This window comes from Diachasma alloeum, unplaced genomic scaffold (assembly GCF_001412515.2).
Source record: "Diachasma alloeum isolate Michigan unplaced genomic scaffold, Dall2.0 Dall_scaffold_00200, whole genome shotgun sequence".
Lineage (NCBI taxonomy): Eukaryota > Metazoa > Arthropoda > Insecta > Hymenoptera > Braconidae > Diachasma > Diachasma alloeum.
The window spans coordinates 1313212-1336517 of record NW_021680365.1 but is presented as its reverse complement, the minus strand read 5'-3'; the positions used below and the strand labels follow the sequence as shown (position 1 = coordinate 1336517).

Sequence of the window (23306 nt, the reverse complement as noted above, 5' to 3'; positions counted from 1 at the left end):
GGTTCACTCGACCACGGAATCTTTTATTTTCCCCAAATATAGTCAACATAAAAAATTACGAGTTGAATTATCAAAAATTATCCGCTGAATACCGTGTTGACTATAGAGATGCAAATGCGTCACATGACGAGGCGTTAATGACGGCTGTCACAATTCCCCCTCCCCCTTCTGTGACCGTCACAACTTGTCAAGAAAAAATGACATTCATTTTTCATTTATATAGATGAAACTTCATTTTTTTCTCGGTCAATTTTCAGTTGAATTTCTTTTGTATTGACCTAATCCGCATTTTGAAATGGAAATCACGTTTTTTTCCATCAAATAGTTTCATATAGATGAAACTATTTTGTTTTATTCATGACCGTCACCAATTGGAAATTAGTTATGACCGTCATTATGCAACTATATAGATGTTTTGACAACAATTTGGTTACAAATGATTTGTGACAATAATTTGTAGTTGGAAAATTTGTGCGTCACATGACCGTCACAAGACCGTCATTTTTTGGTCATATGACGCGATCTAAAAAATGACGGTCCCTTTGCATCTCTAGTTGACTATATGAAATAACAGTCGAATAGTGAAATTCTATTGGCTGACATTTGGATGAGGAAAATTCCCATTGAAATATTTCTCAGTGTAAACCATGCTGTTCAGAATGAAGACCACTCTCTTCCCCACCCAATCGTAACCACCCCGCCCCACGTGCACCCCCGAAAAAAAAAAAATACAATAAAAAAGGCTGGGGAGCTGGCTTCGGTAAATATACCTCGGCGAGGTCGACCCGCGAGGTAAGTACCTCAGAAGACAGCTGTTTCAATTTCTGGGTGAGATTCCTGGAGGCCTCAGCAAGTGCCCTGGTATCCAGTGTAGCAGCGACCCTCTCGCTCCCACCGATTGCCCCACCACTCCCCTGTGCACTGGCCTCACCCCCCGCACCCTGATTATCCTCCCCCTGATGATAATGATGATGTCCCATCGTACAAATCTTCTTCTTTGGTGGAGTGCACGATCTCGCGTCCTGACTCTGTTGATTCGGCGACAGTGGAGGCGTCTCGTTAAGGCTTGCTGAGGTAGCTTGGCTATCACACGAGACCTGCTTGTTTCTCGGATGATAATGATAATGATGATGATGATGGTGATGATGGTGATGATGATGATGATGATTGTGACGGTAATGGGAGAAGGGTCGACGATGCCAGAATGCTCTGGTGGAATTTGGTGAGTCTGGTGTTGCACCTGTGTCGCACTGACTCCCGGATGACGATGGTGACGACATTGAACGATCACTTGTGCAGGGATTTGTCGTTGTTGTTGCTGTCGACAGGCTTGTGCTGCAGCTGGCTGCCTGCAGTGCTGATGCCAAACTGCTGATCAACGACGATGTGTTTCCACTGCTTCCACTCTGCTTTGTGATCCTCATGCTGCGCCCCAAGGGTTCGCCACCTCGTCTGTGGCTCGAGTCATTTGTGCTTGATACTGGTGATGTTGAGGCTGATGATGAGGACGAGCCACACGTCTCACTGCCGTCACTGCTGGCTGTTTGGGATGATCGTTGGACACCGGATTGTCCTGGTGCACCAACTGGCGTTGTCGGTGTCACTGTTGACAGTTGCAGCTGGATTAACATCATCTGATCACCGAGACGCATTGTCAGGTTTAAGGGGGCTATGCCAGACAGGAAGTCGTTCACCTGGGAATCATTCAACGACTCGAGTGCTTGCATTACACTCTGTTCTGGGCGTTGGCCCTGGAAAATAAATAATATTGTCGTGTTAAATGGCAGGGGAGGATGCTGGTATTCGTTGTATTGAGGAACAATGAAATGGGTTATTGTGGAGGTTGAATGAGGGGGGAGACCTTGTCAGTGCCGCTCAATGCTGGGGTATTTCAGATAGGTTTTTTTGAATAATTGGGAGATGCACGGGGGGGGGAGTGGTAACATACGGTGGGTTTTTGTAATTGTTGGGTTGAATGGAGCATTCTCAGTTCCTTTTCAAGGAAATGCGAGACGTTTTTCGTATTTTTCGCTTCGGAGGAGATGCCTCTGCGTTATTTTTTCAATTGTAAATTGAAAAATTTGTCGATTTTCTGGTTTACTTCAGGTATTTTGAGGGAAATTGGAGGGTTTTATCCACGAAATGAGAATAATTGAGTCGTGGTAGAGTAAATTGACTTTTTTGAATTATTTATTCATCGCTGGAAATATTGAACATTTTCGTAATTTTTTTTTCTTTGAAAGGTTGCTTTTTTTGTTTCAATGCTTAACGGAATGTTTTCATTTTTCCTAACATTCTCCGATTTTTATTATTTTTCTCGGCAAAAGAGTGTACATTCCATTTTTTGTCATTCTTGAAATTTCAAATTTAAACAGTTTATTGATGTTTTCTCTTAAAAGCACTGACTATCGAGAGAAATTCTAAATCCATATCGACAAAATGGCAATAATTGACTTTTTCTAAAACATCAATTTAATTTTTTTAGTTCATTATCTATTTCGAAAATGTTAAAATACTTTCATATTTTACAAATTTGTCGACAGCGAAAGGCTTCACTTTTTTTCTCTGGAACCACTCATTATGAAACCAATTTAATATTTAACAATACGTTTCCAATTCTCCTCAACATTTTCCCAGCCATTTTTCTAATTTTTTAAATTTTAAATTGAGAAAATTTATTCAAATTTTCCCCTGCAATCATTCACGATGAAAATAATTCAATATTCAACAAAACTGGTTCACTTCTCTCCAAAATTCTCCCATTTTTATGATTTTTCTTGCCAAACGAAGAATATTTAACTTTTTGTTATTTTTGGAATTGCGAATTGAAAATTTTATTGACATTATCCCTTAAAACCACTAATTATCAAAAAAAATCAGAATCCATATTAACAAAATGTGAATAATTGACTTGTTCTACAATATCAATTTGATTTTTTCAATTAATTATCTATTCATCCCGGGAAATGTCAAGAAACATTTCCGTGTTTTCTCAATTTTTCGACTGGGAAAGGTTTCCGCTGAAACCACTTATTACGGAGATAATTAAATATTCAACAAGACTTTTTTACTTCTCCCCAACATTCTCCCATTTTTCTGATTTTTTTCGGCAGAAGAGCAATATTCAACTGTTTATTATTTTGGAATTCCTAATTAAGAAACTTGATCGATATTTTCCCTTGAAATCATTAATTATCGCGATAATTCAATATTTATATCACCGAACTGTAGCTAATTAACTTTTTCAAAAACACCAATTCGATTTTCTGTTAATTACTTATTCATCTCTGAAAATGTAAAAAAAATTGTATTTCACAATTTTTTCGACCTTGAGAGGCTTCTCCTCCTTCCCTGAAGCGCCTGATGATGCATATCATTTAACATTCAACAAAAAATGTTCATTCTTCCCCCAACAATTTTCAATAATTAATCCCCTCCTCAATAGGGATGATTCCCACAAATCGACGTTGAAAAAAAAAAGAGATCGAATCCCAAGAAGACCCTGAGTCGGAGGAAACCTCGCGGTTCAACGAAGCTCCACTGTTACTCTCCGACCGGGGCATTTCTGGGTGATCACTTGGCCATCCCTATGTAACTTCACCGAACACCTAACGGACTTCCTTTATACTTTAAAGCTTCGCCCTAATTTGATTTAAAAACCTTCATATTCGTTCATTACAATACTAAATCGAACCTAAAAGTCAAAAATCATTCCGAAAATTCTACCCTGTCCACATTTTATTTCGTTCCATTCGATTCCATTTAATTTTATATCTTAAGGATATCCAAGTATCTTTTATAGTTTGCTAATTTCGTTTTGTTTGATATAAAAATTTGCGCCATTCATGTGTAGTAGGCGGAAAAATTATCCTTAAAATATTTAAAATACATTTTCGAGTCTTTCCGAAACATTTTTCGGGTTATTTTACGTGAATGGTGCAGTTTTTCATTGAAAAAATAACGAAATTAGCTGTGTAGGACCGGAATTTCAAAAAACTACCTCCTAATAGTTATTGCACACATTTTTCAAAAATTTTGAAAGAAAAAAAACCTCTGTAGCTCAACAATTGGCGGCCCTGGACTAATTTTAACATTTTACGCGTCTGCGAGGCAAACGAACAATAAACAATTTTTTTTGCACTAATTATTCATTTTTAGACATATGTAATCGATCTTCAATGCATGAGTAATCTCATTCCAATAGTCCGCGACTTTGAAAACCCACAGTAGTCTCCCCTTAAAAGTGCAAAAAATACAACTCCAAATTTTTCTGAATTTTCCTGCCATTATCACCACAATTTCCTTCCATTATCGCCACAATATCCTTTTTCATATGAGGTATTCTACGCTATTTCAACGGGGGCAAAAAAAACATTTTTTTTTTGGAAATTGCATGTATCAGAAGGACCAGAGATTGGGCGCTATTAACAGCCCAATTTTTTTGTCAACAATGAACAGAGAACAATGAATAGAGATGCTTTTGAATATTTATATCTCCAAAGTTATACATTTAATCCCAAAATTTCAGAAGGGCTTTGTTGTTGAGAAATAATTCAGTAGCGAAGTGGTCAAACGGTTCAAGTCGATTTTGGCTACTCATGAGTTTTCAATGAATATCCCGCAATCTAAGGGAGATAGCGAAATTTCTGTTAAAACCTTTTCGGTGGAGCTCATTAAGAGCTTCAAAAAAGATATCTACGAAAATTTCGCTATCTCCCTTAGATTTTAATATATTCCTCGAAAACTCAGCTAATACCTAAGTCGACTTAAACCGTTTGACCATTTCGCTACTGAATTGTTAATTATGTGAAAAAAAATGATCGAAAAATGTAAATAATTTTGGTATTTTTAAAATAAACAATTAGATAAAATTTATCCAGCCCAGATGATAAAGTAATGTCATTTAATGGCGCTACGATCGTGAATCCAAAATGCAACCTGCTGTCCCTAGCTGTTTCATGTCCAAGTCATGCGTCCCACGTGTCACATCCCGGGGGCACCAATTAAATACTCAAATGGAGGAGGGGAAATGGGGGAGGGGGGGGGGGAAGAGAGGAGGAACGACACTGCGGAGCCAGTGAGCTATGGACCCGACGGCTTTTTCAACCCCACCCACGTTATCTAGATCCAGCGGGTGGAGGCGTCGGTGCTATAGAACGCTGAATTGAGCATTGAGAAATGAAACCCCCTCGTCTCGTTGGACCCCTGGTGGGGAAAACCGACCCTCGGGTTGGATTTGCCATGTCCCTGGGCGACTGCACCAGACAATACTGCGACAGTTTAACATTCAGAAATGCTTGGAACTCTTTCCCGGGATGCGTGCATGGAGATTGTCATTTTTGATGGGTGATTAGTTTTAGTTCTGAGACACTGCCATTAAAATGTCATCGTTCGAAGGAGGTAATTAGGACGGTAATGTAAATGGTAATTAGGGGTGGAATGGCGAGACAACTTTTCTTGTTTAGGAGTTGATGAGGTGGAGTGTTGTTAATAATTTCATTAGAGGAACAGGAAAATTCCATAGGAATTGAAAATGAAGAGAAGGGATTTTTAATGGCACTGTATTGTTGGAAGGAAAGGGAATTTCGTGGGCTGTTCAGTAGTCATTTTCACGAGAACAACTTTGAATTTAGTTCAGAGGGGAAAATGGTGAAATTCAATGGAATTCCAAGTCTTCGAGCAGCAGGAAAACGAGAATTCTCCAACTCACTTGAGTTTTTAATAAAGAGGTGAATATTGAGAGCCAAATTACGCTGAAATTTCAATACATTGGAGATTAAATAATTTATCCACCTGAATTTTCCGGATTTTTAAAATTTTTTAGGGAATGCTTAAACTGAATTTTATAAGAAATTTTATGTTTGAATTTTTTTAAATTGTTGAATTAAAAAAAACATTAAACGAATATACTTTATTATTAAAATTAAATTTATTTACCGTTAAATTATTCGTATGCTTTTTAGGAATTTAATATTTCAGCGCTAGGGAAGACTACGATCTTCATTCGCTTTAGCGTTCCTCTCCAACTCACTTGGGTTTTCAATAAAAACATGAATATTCAGTACCAAATTGAGAGCAACTTCACAAAGAATGAGAGTAAGAGAAAGAGAGAATAAATTCAACTAAATTGTTGGTGTTTTCATAAATTCTTTCATCAATTTGTAACTTTATCGTGAATTTGTCTATTTTCGCTGAACATCTCGAAGGCATTCAACTTATTTTATTCAGAATCAACATATCAAGACTCCAAGCAACTCCTGATGGTGATATTCTAAAGATCCTTCCTGATCAATGCCAGAGTCAAAGAATTTGAGAGCAACTCCAAGAATAATGAAACTACAAGAGAGAGAATGGATTCGGTTCGATTGTTGTCGGATGATATTGAAGGAACGAGTCACGAGGGTGACGATAAGGACCTCTGCGACGTTGCCAGAACAACCATAATGGGGTTATTTTCCCACGCGGTGGTGCTACGTGACCGCTGTTGACCGCTTGGATTTTGGGCCCGAAAAGACCCTTCACGTCGTGACAAAAGAATAATTTCTCATTCATCTGCATAATAATAATCGAGAATCTCATGTTCTAAATGCCGCGAATCAATCGATTATTTCGTCTCGCGCGGAAATACTCAACAATTTCATTCGGGGGACAATTAAGACGTGAATTTTGAACGCCTCAAAATGGTTAATTTAATCGAACGAATTAAGAAAAATGTATCGTGACCGAGAAACCAAGTGACCTGACCGATACGTCCGTATGCCATAGCTAACGGTGTTTATCCAGAGCGTTGCGATATACCCGCAATGCGTCGATCTTCTGCTCCAGTCTAGTATTGTTTCAGAGCACATGTCTATCTCTTGGTTTATCACGTTTAGCCTTGACTGATAGATAATGATTGCTCATTTCAAACACTCGATGGCCTATTTATACAAACGATGTGATAATTCAGCGCTGGAGTCGTGAAATGAGAGAGAAGTCTATTGCAATTGCAGTCTAGTTTTTTTATGAAGATGGAAAAATTTTTTTATAGACTTTTTTTCAATTTTCATTTTGTTGCAATGAAGAGGTTTTTATCAACATTCTGCTGTATCCCGTGAATTCCGAGATCATCAATAATCAAATTTGAATACTAAATGGGAATAACAAGTGGGAAATTGCTGTTATTTTGCATATAATATAGTTATTTTTGCTAAGAAACAGCGCGACAGAAGCCATTTGACGGATTACATATGACTGCTACTCTCCACGTTTTTTTTTCCTGTTTTCATTTCTACAAATTTCATCGGTAGTCGGCTTCCCAATGGATCCCAATGTGTTTTCAAAAAATGAATCCTTATGGATTACCATTTCTTCTCATTTTCCCCTATTTCTATAAAATAAATTTGATTATTTTTCCCAGTCGGATTTCGACCAATCAGAGCGCAGTATTTGAGGCTACTCGACAGTTTTATTTTGGATATTTCCTCTCAGCTTTTGAATATTTCGAAGTAGTTCTTGATTTTTTTTACCTGAATATTTCGCAGTGGCCCTTGATTTTTTCGGCTCACTTCAGATAGAATCTGATACTTGACAGTCTATGGAAATCGGGTTATTCTATTAACATAATTTGTTCAAATCTTCCCCAATTCACCTCCTGATGTTGTCCACTGCACTCTGCTTGGCCAAAATCCGATTGGAAAAAATAATCCGACAAATACCCCTCGAGATTCAAAATTAATCGGCTATTTCTCTCAAGCTCCCCTGCAAACAAACCATCGTGCCAAGTTTTGCAGAAAAATCCCTCGCGCAAGCGCTCGGGATTTTTTAACCTGTAAAACTTGACACCCTCATTTATTTGCAACGAAGCTATCGAGAAATACCCGATAATTTTGAAGCTCTTGGGGTATTAGTACTGAAAAAACCATAAATTCATGTTATATGGCTTTCTTAGTTATCCTGATGTGAAAATAAACGGTGAAATATAGATGGGTAAAACCCATGTGCGCAAAAGTGAATTCCGGCCAAAAAAATACAACAACGACGATATCTCGAAAAATTTCAATGGGATGGTACCCATATTTTGTTGGATCTGGATAGATGGCATCAAAACGCACATTTTGAAAGAAAAAAAATGAAATCGGACTAATAGTTTTTGAGATATTGAGCAAAAGAGTTTCACATACAAAGTTGAATATCTCCGAAACTACTGGTCCGATTTCGTTCATCCAGAATCCCAAATTTTGCTACCATACCACCTAAAATCATACCAAGTTTCAAGTTTCTATCTCGATTATTTTTTATGTTATCGTGCGAACAAGCAATTTCAGCGAAAAAATGAAAAAAAAAAACAGAACAAAACAACATTGCTCATAATTTGGTGCAAAAATCAATAGAAGTCCCCCTTTGAATCGGAATCGGTAGAAGATACAGAAATTTTCGTCAAGATCTTCTACGGGCCTCTCTTATCACTCTACAAAAAAGGTCTTTACAAAAATTTCGCCATTTCCCTCAGATTTCAAGATATTCACCAAAATCTCACAGCTTCATTTTAGCACTCCAATACCCCAATAGCAGGAGAAAGGGCTGCGTCATTGAGCAAATCATTGATCCTGACCGCAATTTCTCAATACCATATTCCCTTGACCTATCCATTATTCGATTTTTATTCCTCTAGGATTGCAGAACACCGCACGGAGAGAAGTATTCAGTAAAAAATTACAGAACTCACAGTTCGCTCCCGATTACAGAAACGACTCAGAAAATTTAAGTGACGCTATCGTAATTTTTCACAGAAGATTCACGTAAAAATTAACGGAACGCTCTGAAAAAATTCCCTGATAGTTCGGTAAAATTTCCTGCAATCACATTGCGCTCCGGAATTACGGAATTACGAAAGGTTTGGGTTAGGCTTGTTTTCAGGGAGAGTGCCATTAATATCTCTTGGTGCGATTGATATTAACCCTAGATTGGTCACCATGCGAGGGAATTGCCGCAACGTGTGATTTTTTTCGTCGTCACCGGTTGGTTGACCGGAAAAATCCGAAAAAATTTGAATTCGTCAATTAAAGTATCTGGAAAATTAGACAGTGAAATTAGACAGCCGAAACCAAAAACTACAATCCCTTGCTTCGCATAAAACAAAGATTTTTCGGGAGCAAAATACGTATGGGAGTATCGAATAACGAAGGAGTAGTGCTAGAAATGACATTTCTTGCGTGTACAGAGAATGCAATTTTTTTTGAACTACTAAATCTACTTTTGCGACAAAAATTTTTCATTCCGGCGCACTCTCTGCATGTTTGGCACGAAAAAATCCTGTTTTTGATAATTAAAAAAAAACTATTTTCCTGGCACAAGTAAGACTTGTTTGAGAACTTTGTCGTTTTTCTCTCAGTGTAGTCCCGTCCTCTAACTGAACACCAGTAGCTATCTCTCAAAGAATCAGATGATAATTTTAAACTCCTGTGTGTCCCTGAGTTTGTAAATAGGTAATAAATCCGATATTCCAAGAACAACCTTCCATCATTCGCAATAATGAAATCCTCCTATTTTCCGAGGAATTTATCGCCCGAGGAATGTGAAGAGTAAGGCGAACGATATACGTGTGATACTTTATTTTCAGTTGCAGTAAGAGTAAACAGGATTATCACGATACTCTAATGACTTTAATGCTCTCGTTCGTTTGAATGCTCTTGGACCATTATCTTGAAAAAAACTCGTATCATGATGTTACTCACTGAGTGTCGTCACATTCCAGAGAAGAATGGCTCCAAGCCGAGTACTCGACAGAAGTGAATGACGATTTCAGGCATTAAAAATGCGATGATGCCTCTATTTTTGAACGGAGCATTGTAATTCGAGGAGAGGGAATGCGTTTTAGGAGTGGAGTGGTGAAACGCTGCAATTCTTTCATGAAAATTGTCCAGAATTTCTGAATTATTGAATTACCTTCATGAAGAAAAAATACAGAAAGATGTGAAGAGAGAGGTTTTCAAGGGAATTTTAATAGTTAAGATAAGGAATTCATGTGTACAAAGTCAGAGTGAAGGTTCATTTTATGGAAAGAATTATTTGAAATGTATAAAAAATAGTGAATTTGGTGTAAGGGAATATCGGATTTATCTATGAAAACAGGTTTTACTTCCAAAAGTAGTTTTTCAAATACTACTTTTCTTTTGTGCAGAATTTGTGAATTTTTTAATTATCTCGATGCAGGAATGCAGGAGGATGTCAAGAAAGAGGTTTTCAAGGGAATTTTAATAGTTAGGATAAGGAATTCCAGCGCAAATAGTCAGAGTGAAGGTTCATTTCGTGGAGAGAATTATTTGAAATGTATAAAAGATAATGAATTTGTTGTAAGGAATATCGTATTTATCTATGAAAACAGGTTTTACTTCCAAAAATAGTTTTTCAAATTCTACTCTATTCTATTGTATTTTATTCTATTCTACTTTTATTTTGTGCAGAATTTGTGAATTTTTGAATTATCTTGATGGAGAAATTTCATTCTTAATCAGATCAGTTGAGTTGTGTTCCATTCAGTGAAGATGAATTGATACAACGTTCAAATATGTATCTGATTTAATATTTTTCAGGCAAAATTCACAATTTTTTTTTCTTGGGGAGATGGGAACTTTTCTTGAGAAAAATTTTCCGGAAAGTTTTTGACCCTTAATCAGATCCTCGTGACCCTTATGACCCTTAATTGTGGAGTCTTAATTTCGAGTACCAAATTTTCATCACCAGAAGTCGATTTGGATTTTTATAACACAGAGAGATAATCAATATTAAATTCCGAATTATCTTGCTAAAATCATATCCGTCTGAGATAAATAGACAATCATCAAAAGTCTTCAATAATCACATGTTTTTCTTTTCTTCTTTTTCCTCATTCTCCAGCTGTTGATTCAGGGTCTAACGTACATCATTCAAGAATCATTTCCAACAGGTCGTGTTACAAAATGAAACATTTCTCGAGATTAGTAACACGAATTTACGTTGCGAGTGTCGTTTTTCCCCATAAAGAAAATCCATAAAATACTCACCATGAGACCGGTCTCCACGCTGGGGAGTAGAGTCAATCGGCTGCCATCCTGCAGACGATTTTCCTTGAGTGTGCCTTCCCTCAGCTGTCTGGAAATATCCAACAAAGAGCGTTAGTTTTCTCCAACGTATTTCTCTTTTTAAAAAAACCTGACCTGAGGATGAATTGGGCGATAAAATCTAAGCCTCCACTCTCCTCTCTTCCCCGTTCGAAAAAAAAAACTTGAAGAATGGAATACGTACTGTAGGTGGGCTCAGAAGTAGAGCCTCATACGGTCAGGTTTTTAAATATTACCCTTAAAAAAAGGAAAGGGGAGACGAGAAGAGAATCTATATTCCAATGATCTAATTTTTGTTTTTTTAGAAAGAGTTTAACAATTTCATTCAAACTTAATTTCATTAAATTCTACTTTTGGGAATCAGTCAAAATATTCTCTATGTTTCTTATTCAAGTTATAATCGCATTCAAATCCTTAATTTTTTTATCTTCAGTTAAATTTATAGTCAAATTTTTCACGAAATTTTTCATTCGCTTCGAAAATTCAATTAAATTGAGTTGTTTATGTTCCATTTGAATCTATTTGAATTTTTTTAACGCAGTCCCGACTATTCAATCCACATTAGGGATATTCGCAATTATTCTCCGAATAATAATAATAATAATAGTAATAATCAAACATTTGAATATCAAATTATTTCATCAATCAATAATTGAGGTAGCGAGATTGCCGATTGTTCCGGTAATCGTAAATTATCTTAAGAAAATTGTAATTATTTACTTAATAATTACAATTATCAACTATTTTATTAATTTCCATTTTCCAACTAAAATCTCCAAAATTTAATAATTTCTGAATGACTTCTTTTAACACCACTAAAAAGAAAAATTACTGGCGATCCCTGGGGCAAGCCCACCACCTGAGTATTACAAAGTTGGAGGCATCCAACTTTAATATTGATCCGTGAGAAAGGCGTCAGAGGTGATATTCCTAAAACGTGGAAGTTTTTCTCCCTACTTTCTAGGTGTGTCCCCCCCGCAATTAAAAGATAATGTTCAAAATGCCTGAACATTTCCCCAAAAAATCATGCTTGACCTTTAAGGTCTTGCGTGCAAAAAGGGTAAATAATGACATTCATCTGGAATTCATTATTTTTTTGGGTGCCATGGAAATTTCCCTAATTGAGAGTGGGCTAACCTCGGAGGTTATACCTGGAAGGGTTAAACAAACATCAAAATTTCATTATTTTTTTTCTTAAGACTGAGATCTGGAAAAATGTGCAAGAATTCTCAATGATGCAGCACACTCAGAATTTTCTCCCGCGAATTTTCCAATTTTTTTCATTATTTTGACTTTTCCGCTGCAACACCTTGATCGTTACTCCTTCTACTTTTACTAAAGATGAAAAAAACGTGAAGATGTTTTATATCGAAATATCTCGAAACTTCCTGACCGCTAATCCTTAATTCTGATTGGTCAATATGTGACACGAAGTTATTCACAAAAAAAAAACACGGCATTTTCAAATTCTTCAGTGACGGAATTTCAAATTCTTCAGTGGTAAATTTTTTTTTCACGTCATATATATATAATATTTCACATGTATATATATCATCGGTGAAATGAATAAATTCTGTCTTTTTATGGAGACTGATTATTCTAAAAAATTGAAGGTAATTAATTGAAAATGAAAAATTCTTCATAGATTCTTTTACTCTACTTCGCTATTCACTTCAATCATTAGTCCAATTCTCTTTGATTCATTATCAACATTTATAAGGTATTCATGAGAAAACGAAATTCAATGAATTCCATTTCTTCATTTCAACAAATGAATATATCAGCGCGCGCATACATCTTGTAACTCGAAAAGAAAATCTGAAAAAATTCTAAGAAAATTCATAGATAATTCAATTGTGATTATAAACATTCTACATGAATTCCAGCTGAACGTCATTATTTACCCTTTTCACACGAAACACTTAACGACAAGCCGACAATATCCACAAACTCATCGTTCTCCCATCTCTCAAAAATTGAATTGAATTGAACGATAAAAATAAAACTTTCATCGACAACTTTTTCTTTCATTCTATCGAACTTTCATTCTCCGTTGTTTCCCCCATCCGTCCTGCATGGAGCTATCGAGCTTTAAAATTCATTCATTAAAAACCACTCGCCGCGACTGCTCCGCATTCTCCAATTTTCAATCCTCATTTCCCCGATTAGTCATTTCCAAATTTGCCCGACAACTCAGATAGGGGAGGGTAGGGTAAAATGGACACTTTTGAAATTTTTAAAAATATTCATAACTCAGAAACAGATTTATTAATTGAGCTCAGTCTAAACTCATCACAAAGAGGAATCATTCTTTTTCAATTGAAAAATAAAATTATTCCATTTCATGAACACTTCAACACGTCATGAATATTTCAAAAAAAGTCAAAAGTGCCCGTTTTACCCTACCCTCCCCTACATCATAATTACCCCTCCGCAATTAATCGGTTTCCCAAAAATAAATAAAGAATGGGGTAAAAAGAGTGGCCCTGGACTGGGCGCAGTCGCCGAGCAGTTGTAACGAAGGGTGTGCGCAAAATATTCACGTCCCCAGATTCTACACGGTGAGGCGTTTACCCACGAGACGCCGCGCGAACACCGCCCGCCACCCGAGTATAGCTCCCCAGGCTGGTATACAACGGCTAACGCGTGTATGTATGTATCAGTGGTTCAGTTCAACACTTGCCCTGGTAGAATTGGACGCCAGGACCCCGTACACTGGCTCCCAACCGACCCTAGACGTCCTTGATGCCTGCGACCCTCACAATTACTACGGGACGCGAGAATACCCCGGGTAAAATCCCGCATTATGGAGGGATATGTTGGAGGCGAGGTGAATCGACATTTCAGCTGGAATTCATGCTAAGGGGGTTACAGAGGGCTGCTGATTTATCATACGAGACTGAATGCGCGCTACGGCGCGCTGTAATTCGGTAGTGAAGTTTTTTTTTTTTTTTTTTTTTTTTTTTTTTTTTTTTTTTTGGCACTTGTCTCTACAACAGTGAGAGGGTAAAGCCATTAGGATTAGAACATATTTCAACAAAGTTTTTCCTAATATTGGAATTTGTAAAATTAGTTGATTTAGTCCGTCACGGGAACTAAATTCATTAATTTAGTTTAATTAAACTAAATGAATTATCCCTCATTCACGTGATAATTGACTTTAGTGATGAAAATATGCATCCGATGTTTTTTTTGGTTTTCCTATAAAAAATCGTCACGTGTCGTTTTTTTTTCAACTCGTAAAAACCCTACTAATCCTTCAATTTAAAATTCAAATAGAATTAAAATTTAGAGAGAAAAATATCCCTCATTCACGTGATAATTGACTTTAGTGATGAAAATATGCATCCGATGTTTTTTTTGGTTTTCCTATAAAAAATCGTCACGTATCGTTTTTTTCAACTTGTAAAAACCCTACTAATCCCTCAATTTTCAATCATTTTTAAAAAAATTGTTTTTTTCGTGTATTCCAAATTGCATACGACTCATTTATAACACGAAAAAATTATAAAAATCAATATAAGAGAATATTGATGACAGATGTTCCATTTGTAATAGAGTCAAAGTTAATGCAAACGCTCAATCTCATGTTAAACGTCTTATTTTTTCCAAAATCAAGAAAAAGGTTCGAATTTCGAGCAACAGCCATGAATGAAATACATAAATATCACTTCATACTGATTCAAATGATTCGAAATAGAGCATAGAAATTAATTTCCTCGATTTTGTATCAATTTTATATCACATAGATCACTAAAAAGTGCAACATTTCATGAATCTATTCAACTTCACTGCTTTCTCAGGACATCTACAAGAATATTCACGACAAATTTTCTAGTAGTAATATGAATAGTAACAACCTGTCAAAGTGAATGAAAATGTTTGATCTCATGTTCGTATCTCGTTTTTTCAAAAGTGGAAAGAAATACTCAAATTTAGATCACCAACAACGAATGAAATGCATCAATATCGCTTCACATTTCTCCAAACATTCCAAATGGAACAAGAACATATTCTCCTTCACACTGAAGTGGATCTTCTATTGCCGCAAATGCCCCAACATATTCATAATTTTTTATCTGACGCCGAATGGTTTCCATTCATGGCTTATTTACATTTTTTTTCAACATTTACATTACGTAGAATTGTGCGTATTCTCAATTCCTTCCTTTTCTACGTTTACTTATTCTTCCCCGGGTCATAAACTTCTCGGATACCTCGTGTTTTCTATCGTCGTGCCTTTCTACTCGAAGAGTTTCTAATTTTCTCAAAAACAAAAATAAGGATCACGGAAAATGAAGAATTTCCTTGGGTCCCGGGTAACACGGACATCGTCATGGTAATAACGGTAACATAACCGTAAATCCCAGGGTCCGGACAAACGACCAACTGTATATTCACCGGTCGTGCTAACCAGAATTTAACATTTGAGCCTTTTATGGGTTATTATTAATGACTGACAAATGGCTTTTTTTCCTACGAATGAAAGCGGAATGGAAGAGACAGAGGGACAATAATTGGATATCTCGGGAGAAATATGATAAAAACTTCACTTTCCCTCGTTCGTGTGTGCAATCGAAATTATTCAAATTTAAATAAAAGAATGTTTTCACTTTCCAACTATCGAATGACATTTTGTATTTTTTTCTAGTTGTGTCATCGGATCATCAACACCTCAGACAGACAAAACGTCTGGTTTTTTATGCGCAAATGGGAGATCACAGCGTGGAAGCCAAACTTATCGATAAATACCAATGAAATTTTTCAATTTTGGTATTGTTAATGTTATTGGTTCATTTTGATAGTTTCTGAGATTTTTCGAAAGCTAAAAAGACCAAGAGGACTTGCCTATTATCGTTTTTACGTGAGATTTGTCTTCGATTTGAAAATTAAATGAAGGAAAATGTTGAAAAAGTGAATGGGTAATTAATATTATTGAAATTACATTTTCCAAAAATTGAGTTTGTAAAGATTTTTTGTTTATAAATAAATGATGAACGGATTGAGACTTTGGGAGAGTATTTCGTCACCGAGAAAATATTTTTCGGGTAACATTATTTCCTCAGGAGATGTAAAACTGTAATGATAGGGTGAATGGAATAAAGTATTCTATTCTATTCTATTTCCTCGGATTCTGAATATTGAAGATATTTTGAGAATTTTGAAAAAATGTTTTCTATCCCTCGTATATTCTTCTGCACTAAAGAAGGTAAATTTAATGAATCTCGCCCGAAAACTGGAATTTCGAACTTTTCAAATATTTTCGAAGGATTCAAAAAGAAGAATAAGACTGAAAATTAATAAACAGAATAAAAAGCTATTGCAAAATATTCGATAATCTAGAGTCAAATGCGATTTGAATTGAAGGAAAAAAAAAACATTGCGAAAAATATGGAATATTTAAGAAGAACATTCATTTTTCGGAAATGAATGCATTGCATAATTTCCGTAATAAACATCAAATTTCACTTGAATAATTACCTTAAAAATCAAATATTTCGAATTTGATAACAAAAACATTGAATTGAAATGAAATAAGTTGCATTTAAAAATGAGATAAAAAGCAGTTATTTAACAAGAACATTAATTATTTTTAATTGCATGCATTGCATATTAAAAAAAAATTCACTCGAATATTTATCTTTAAAAAATCAAATAAACGTTCTAAATATGCAGAATAAGCTCGATATGTCGTAAAAAAGTAATCTCCAGAAGAATTCTCAATTTTTCAAATATTTCCTGCCGATTCAAAATCCAGAATAAAATTTAAAATTTAATAACAAAACTATTGCAAAATATTAGATAACCCAGCTCTTTAACTACAAATGTTAAAGAATTCAATGAAAAAAAAATTGCAAAAACCCTGAGATATTTAAGAACAACATTCATTTTTCGGAAATATATGCATTGCCCAATTTCTGTAATAAACATCAAATTTCACTGGAATAATTACCTTAAAAAATCAAATATTTTGAATTTGATAAAAAAAACATTGAATTGAGATGAAATAAGTTGCATTAAAAAACGAGAAGAAACAACAACATTAACAACAACATTAATGATTCGGAAACCCATACATTGCATAATTTTAAAAATATTCATCTATCAAAAATAACAAAAAAACCTTTTAAACATCATATAGAAGACTAAAATTGTCTCGCTCTTAAGGACCAAAAAAAAAACGCTGAATTGAGACGAAACGAGTGTAGAATAGACCCGACATCTCGTAGCGTCCCACTGACCTTACCTCACGATATACCATTTTGGCCATGTGCAGAGGCACTCCAAAAAAGGTGTATCGAGGTGAGTAAGATCCCAAGAAGTGGCAACGAGGCCTGCCCCATTCTGTACCCACAGTGTGAGAGCATACACTGTATAGTCCACTGGGTTTATACATACGGATGACTATATGTACGCATTCAAGTAGCTTGCAAGGGGTCGAAGGACGAAACAGCCAATGGGGGGGAAGGGAAGAGCGAGGTTGAGCGCTCCGAGGAGAGAGGGAGAGAGAGGGAGGAAGAGCGAGAGCGAGAGAGAGAGAAACAGAGAGGGGGNGGGGGGGAGAGGTGATAAAGCGGCATTAACCATACGACTCTCACCACTACCACCCCAATCGGCTTTGGTCTCTCATCTTCGATCCGTTGCCGTCCGAAATATGCCCCCACGGAGTACCTCTCTCTCTCCCTCTCCCCCTCTCTGTCGCGCTTTTAGGACCTTTATTCGGGGGGAGAGTCAACGCATTACGAAGACTTTTCAGGCGTTTTGAATACGACTCACTGTCGAGAATTTCACCGGTGGAATTGTGGAACGGAATAAGGGAGAGTGGTACAACGAATCATTTTGATCGGTTCTATCTCTCCAGTTATATTCTCTATTTAAAAATTGGTGTCACCTTTTTTGTCAGCAATCTACTTCGCCGGGGATAACCTGAAGCCTAGGAACAAGGATAATCTTTGCTTTAGGATGTACTACACCCCAAAATTCACGTTTTTTGAATTTTTCTGGCAAATTATTGATCTAATTGACGCGAAATAATATACCGTTTTTGCGGTTTATCATCATTCACCGACTCACGAAGTTTCATGGTAGTGCAATCATTTTCCTGCATTTTTTGAATCTCTGTTTTGTGAATTTCCGAAAAGTTTTCGAAAAAACGCAGGAAAATGATTGCACGATCATGAAATTTCGTGAGTCGTTGAGGGGAGACTACTGTGAGTTTTAAAAGACGTGGGTTATTAGAGTGAGAATTTTCATACGTAGAAGATCGATTATATAGATCTGGAAACGAATGATTAATGCAAACAAAAATTTTTTTTATTGTTCGTTTGCCCGAAAACGCTTAAAATGCCAAAAACAGTCCAGGGCCTCCAATTTTTGAGCTACGAAGGATTTTTTTTTTTCAAAATATTCGAAAAAATATGTGGAATAACAATTACGAGCTAGGTTTTTTATTTCGCCTCTTACGTGGCTAAATTTGCACAAATGATTATACAAATAGATTCAACAATTTAAGTATCTTGTCACATGAAGCAATCATTTAGTGTGAAATAATATAATTCTAGCTGCAAAAAGTCATGGTAGAAACGTGACATTAAATTATGTGTTCCTTTGATTGTTTACTTTTATTTTCAAAAATAAATGAAAGGATAAAAAATACAATGAACCACTAGCCTAAGTAGGCTTCTTTTTCTAGTCTGACGAAATGGTGCGATTTGGAGGAGTCAATTCTCGTTTTGATGAAATCTCTCATTTTCTAGCTCGGAATCACTTGAGAGTGCAACAACCTTACGTCAATATCTTCTGAGCAAACAATGCGGTTTGGATGAGTCAGTACGCATTGTGACATTGGAAAAAATACCTTGAAAATGAAAAAAAAAGTGGGAAATTCCAGTCTACCGTTCTCGAATTATGGACGATTAAAAACGGTCACTCTTTCCCGAGTCAACTTCCCTTTGAGATCAGTTTTTTCTAAATATCTCGAAAGCTGACAGAGATAGCGAAATATTGATCTCACCCTTTTCGGTAGATTTCGCTTTTCTCTAGAGAAAAGATCTGAACAAAATTTCGCCATCTCCCACAAGTTCAGAGATAATTACCATAAACCGTTGCCCACTGCATTGAAATTTCTTATTTTCTAGCTTGGAATCACTTTCGAGTGCAACAACCTTACGTCAATATCTTCAGAGCAAACGATGCGGTTTGGATGAGTCAGTACGCATTGTGACATTGGAAAAAATACCTTGAAAATGAAAAAAAAAGTGGGAAATTCCACTCTACCGTTCTTGAATTATGGACGATTAAAAACGTTACTCTTTCCCGAGTCAACTTCCCTTTGAGATCAGTTCTTTCTGAATATCTTGAAAGCCAACAGAGATAGCGAAATATTGATCTCACCCTTTTCGGTAGATTTCGCTTTTCTCTAGAGAAAAGATTTGAATAAAATTTCGCCATCTCCCACAAGTTCAGAGATAATTACCAATAACTGTTGTCCGCTGAATTGAAACCTCTCGTTTTCAGGCTTTAAATAAGTTGAGAGTGTAATAATCCCTCTGAAAATTAGAATACAGAACAACTCATTTCCGTTTCGTTGAGCGTCAGGATAAAAAAAATAACGTTCAACGCAACACGAAATCCTCTGTGAAATGAATGAGACATCTCTTTAATCTATTTAAGGGGAGACTACTATGAATTTTAAAAGTCGTGGGTTATTGGAGTGAGACTTTTCATACGTTGAAGATTGATTATATAGATCTGCAAACGAATAATTAGTGCAAAAAAAATTTGTTTTATTGTTTGTTTGCCCGAAAACGCTTAAATGCCAAAAACAGTCCAGGGTCTCCAATTTTTGAGCTACGAAGGATTTTTTTTTTCAAAATTTTCGGAAAAATATGTGGAATAGCAATTACAAGCTATTTTTTTTTTAATTCGCCTCTTACATGGCTAAATTTTTTTTTAAATATTTTTTTTACACAAATAGTGAATTTTTTAATATGAAAAAAAAAAAAAACGAAATCATCTGTGTAGGAGTCGAATTCCAAAAAACTGGCTCGTAACTGTTGTTCCACACATTTTTCCGAAAATTTTGAAAAAAAAAAATCTTTTATAGCTCAAAAATCGGAGGCCCTGGACTTGCTTTTAGCATTTTAAGCGTTTTCGGGCGAACGAACAATAAAAAAAAAATTTTTTTGCACTAATTATTCGTTTTCAGATATATATATAATAGATCTTCAACGTATGAAAAGTCTCACTCCAATAACCCACGACTTTTAAAACTCACAGTAGTCTCCCCTCAACGGGGTGATTTAAAATTCCTCCCATCCGGGGAAAAAATTATTGGATTTTATTTAAAGTCCAGACACATCAGGTTGTAAAAGGGCAAAAGATGAAAAGAGATTTGCATGTGTAGAAAAATTTTGCCCCGCTGGATGAGTGCGGCTGATGCCCAGTGTGACGCACACACATGGTCGAAAGGAGCATGAGGGTGCAGAAAGTGAGACAGAGGGGGGGAAAAAAATTGTGAACGAGGGAGAAGGAGATTCTATCTCGTGGCGAGTCTGTCTCGAAATACCTTACCCGACGACCACGGGAGTAGTCTCTCCCAGACCCCTATTCCACAGCCCCGCGCGATGTATATATTTCAACTCAATGCATCTGTATTCGTATTTATCGGGTTTTTTCTCGCTTTCTCTCTTACTCCAAGGCCCCTTGGGTCATGTACACGCTGTTGAAAAAGTTTTTTTTTCGTTACATCAGAATAATTTCCAAAAATGGTAGTGGATTGAGGGGAATAAGTCGAAAAACTTGATTGAGGAATTCTCAACTTTTTGATTGAGTTGCTTGTGGAGAATCAATTGATCTGGAATTGATGAAAAATTATGTTTATTTATGAAAAAGTTGATTAAGAAATTTGGAGAGGAGAGGAGACTAATTTGGCTTTGATTGCTAATAAGTCAAGATTAAAACACAGACATTTAATGAGTAAGAGAAGTTTTCTTTTTCGTTACAGCAGAATAGTTTCCAAAAATGGTATTAGATAGAAGAGAATAAGTTGGAAAAGGAGATTTTCGAATTCCTCTAAAAAAAATTTGACCGCCATTACGAGTCCAGCAACGCGACAACACCGCACAACAGCTGATCGAGGTCGGTAAAGTCGGTGACGATAATTCAGTGCTGGAAGCATATTGACACGTATAACACACACAAACATTCATCTCACTGTTACAACCCCACTACTAACCGAAGCGTGCGACGTTGCCCGATCAAAATTCGACTGTTACCACCGCAGTCACAAGTCCTCCATTATTCATGTACATTTTCATTAATTATTGTTTTTAAGACCGGAAAAGTACGCCACAGCACTTCTAATTTGATGAGAAAAATAATTTTTAACATGAATGATTTATTTAGTCAATTTTATTTTTATTTTCAACTGAGTTGTCCACTCGCTAGGCTAAACATCCTTAATCAACCAAACATGATGGGTAACGGAATGGAGCGATTGTGAATGCCCGTATGGAGAAAAACAGCGAGGGCCGAGGTGTCATCACCTTGACTCCTCAATTTCCCCAAAACTACAAAACTTCAATAAAAAAAAAACCCGTTGATCCTCACTAAGAAAGATCCGGAAACTCGAGCATTCTCCCCCCGAGTAAATACAGAATTCCACGCGCATTCGTCACCCAGTACAGCTCCAGATAATAAAAAAGAAACCGAAACGTGTCTCTCGATGCTGTTCAATACAGTGTACAGTCATCGGTGTGACCCAGCCGTTGTACCTGAGTCTGCCTTGAGGCCTTTGGGCACTTCGGGGCGTCACAAAGGAAACGAGGCGACGCTCTCAGTACATCCGCCATCGTCAGAATTATAACCGAGCAATTGAAATCAACGAAAAAAAAAAATACGTCTCAAGATCTCGGCATAAAACCCCTCGAAAACAATTATTTGTAACGATCAAGGCATTTTTAAAAAATGCTTTGAAATAGTATGAATAAACTCCAGTTGAGTCGTTGAGTGCAACGAGGAAAATAGTATTTTTCCGGGCTGTTGGGATGGGGTTTTTTACTCGTGTGGAGTTGGCGAGCCGAAGGCGAGGACTGGCCAACAACACGAATGAAAAAACCCTATCGCAATAGCCTTGGGGCAAGATTTTTCTGCAGTGATTTTCAAGTTTCCGTTCTTGAGATGTATGCAATATCAATTTCTAGACGAGGAATCGTGAGAAACAGTACAGAACAAGTGCTTTCGTCACAACATAATCAATATATTTTTGCTGATACATTAGCAATTTGCCTACGAATGGAATTTCTATGACGATAGATTTTTAATTGAATTGAATAATGCGTTGAATTCAACACTGTCCCAACGTTGGCAGCCAATATTGCCCCGACGGTGGCAGCCAGTATTGCCCCCACTTTGGCTGCCAACATTACCCCGACGTTGGCTGCCAACACTACCCCGACGTTGGCCGCCAACATTGCCCCGACGTAGTTAGGCAAACTTTGCACCAATGTTGGTAGTCCACATTACCTTAACGTTGACAGCCAATATTGCCCCAACATTGTTAGGCAACATTACCTCAATGTTGGCTGCCAACATTGCCGCAACGTTAATATTTTTCACCTTTCCCTGAATATTTTTCTCGCTAAACAAAATGCACTCCAACTCATCTTGTTTTCTAAAACTCAAGCATTCTCATTATTTACTGTATGTTATTCAAATTCATTAAAATACCTGCCTCGCGTGAATCTCCCCATGATTAACCAGGTTTTTAAAAAATAAAATCAATAAAACTAAATAAAAAACTGATGAATTCTCATATTTTCTCTCCAATCAGAAAGAATATTCATTAAATATCGATTGAATCATCGATATTTGGCCATGAGACGTGCTTTTCATCCCATAATTCCCACATTATTCATAATTTCATTTAAATCCTCAAGTTCCCACTCGACATCTACTATTCTACATGTACTAATGTTTCGACCTCTGCTTCGCCTTCTTCACTCCAACTACATATTATATCCCTGTCTCGTTCAATCGTCAATTCCCTTCCTTCGCCACCACCTACTGGTGCCCGAGCAATTGTACAAAAACCGAGCAGCTCGTCTCTACCTCAATGCCTCTTCCCTTTTTCTCTCCAATTTTTTTTTCTCTTTTCAAATGTGGCCTAGCGGAGGAGGATCTGTCGGCCCCCGCTACGCCCACGACCCCCCCCCCCCCCCCCCC

The 23306-nt window shown here is 36.6% G+C and overlaps 1 protein-coding gene across 3 annotated transcripts in view; it reads right to left on the bottom strand.

The window, feature by feature from the left end:
• Positions 1–23306, bottom strand: part of LOC107035797 (midnolin-A) — a 31662-nt gene that overhangs the window by 4787 nt on the left and 3569 nt on the right. For 2 of the 3 annotated variants that reach the window (XM_015253389.1, XM_015253390.1), the window contains exons 2-3: positions 11025–11112; positions 771–1751 (exon numbers count right to left, since the gene is read on the bottom strand). In XM_015253389.1, coding sequence (XP_015108875.1) covers positions 771–1751; positions 11025–11112 — 1069 coding nt within the window. The remainder of the gene's footprint in view (positions 1–770; positions 1752–11024; positions 11113–23306) is intronic. The other variant, XM_015253392.1, reaches the window with a different exon arrangement.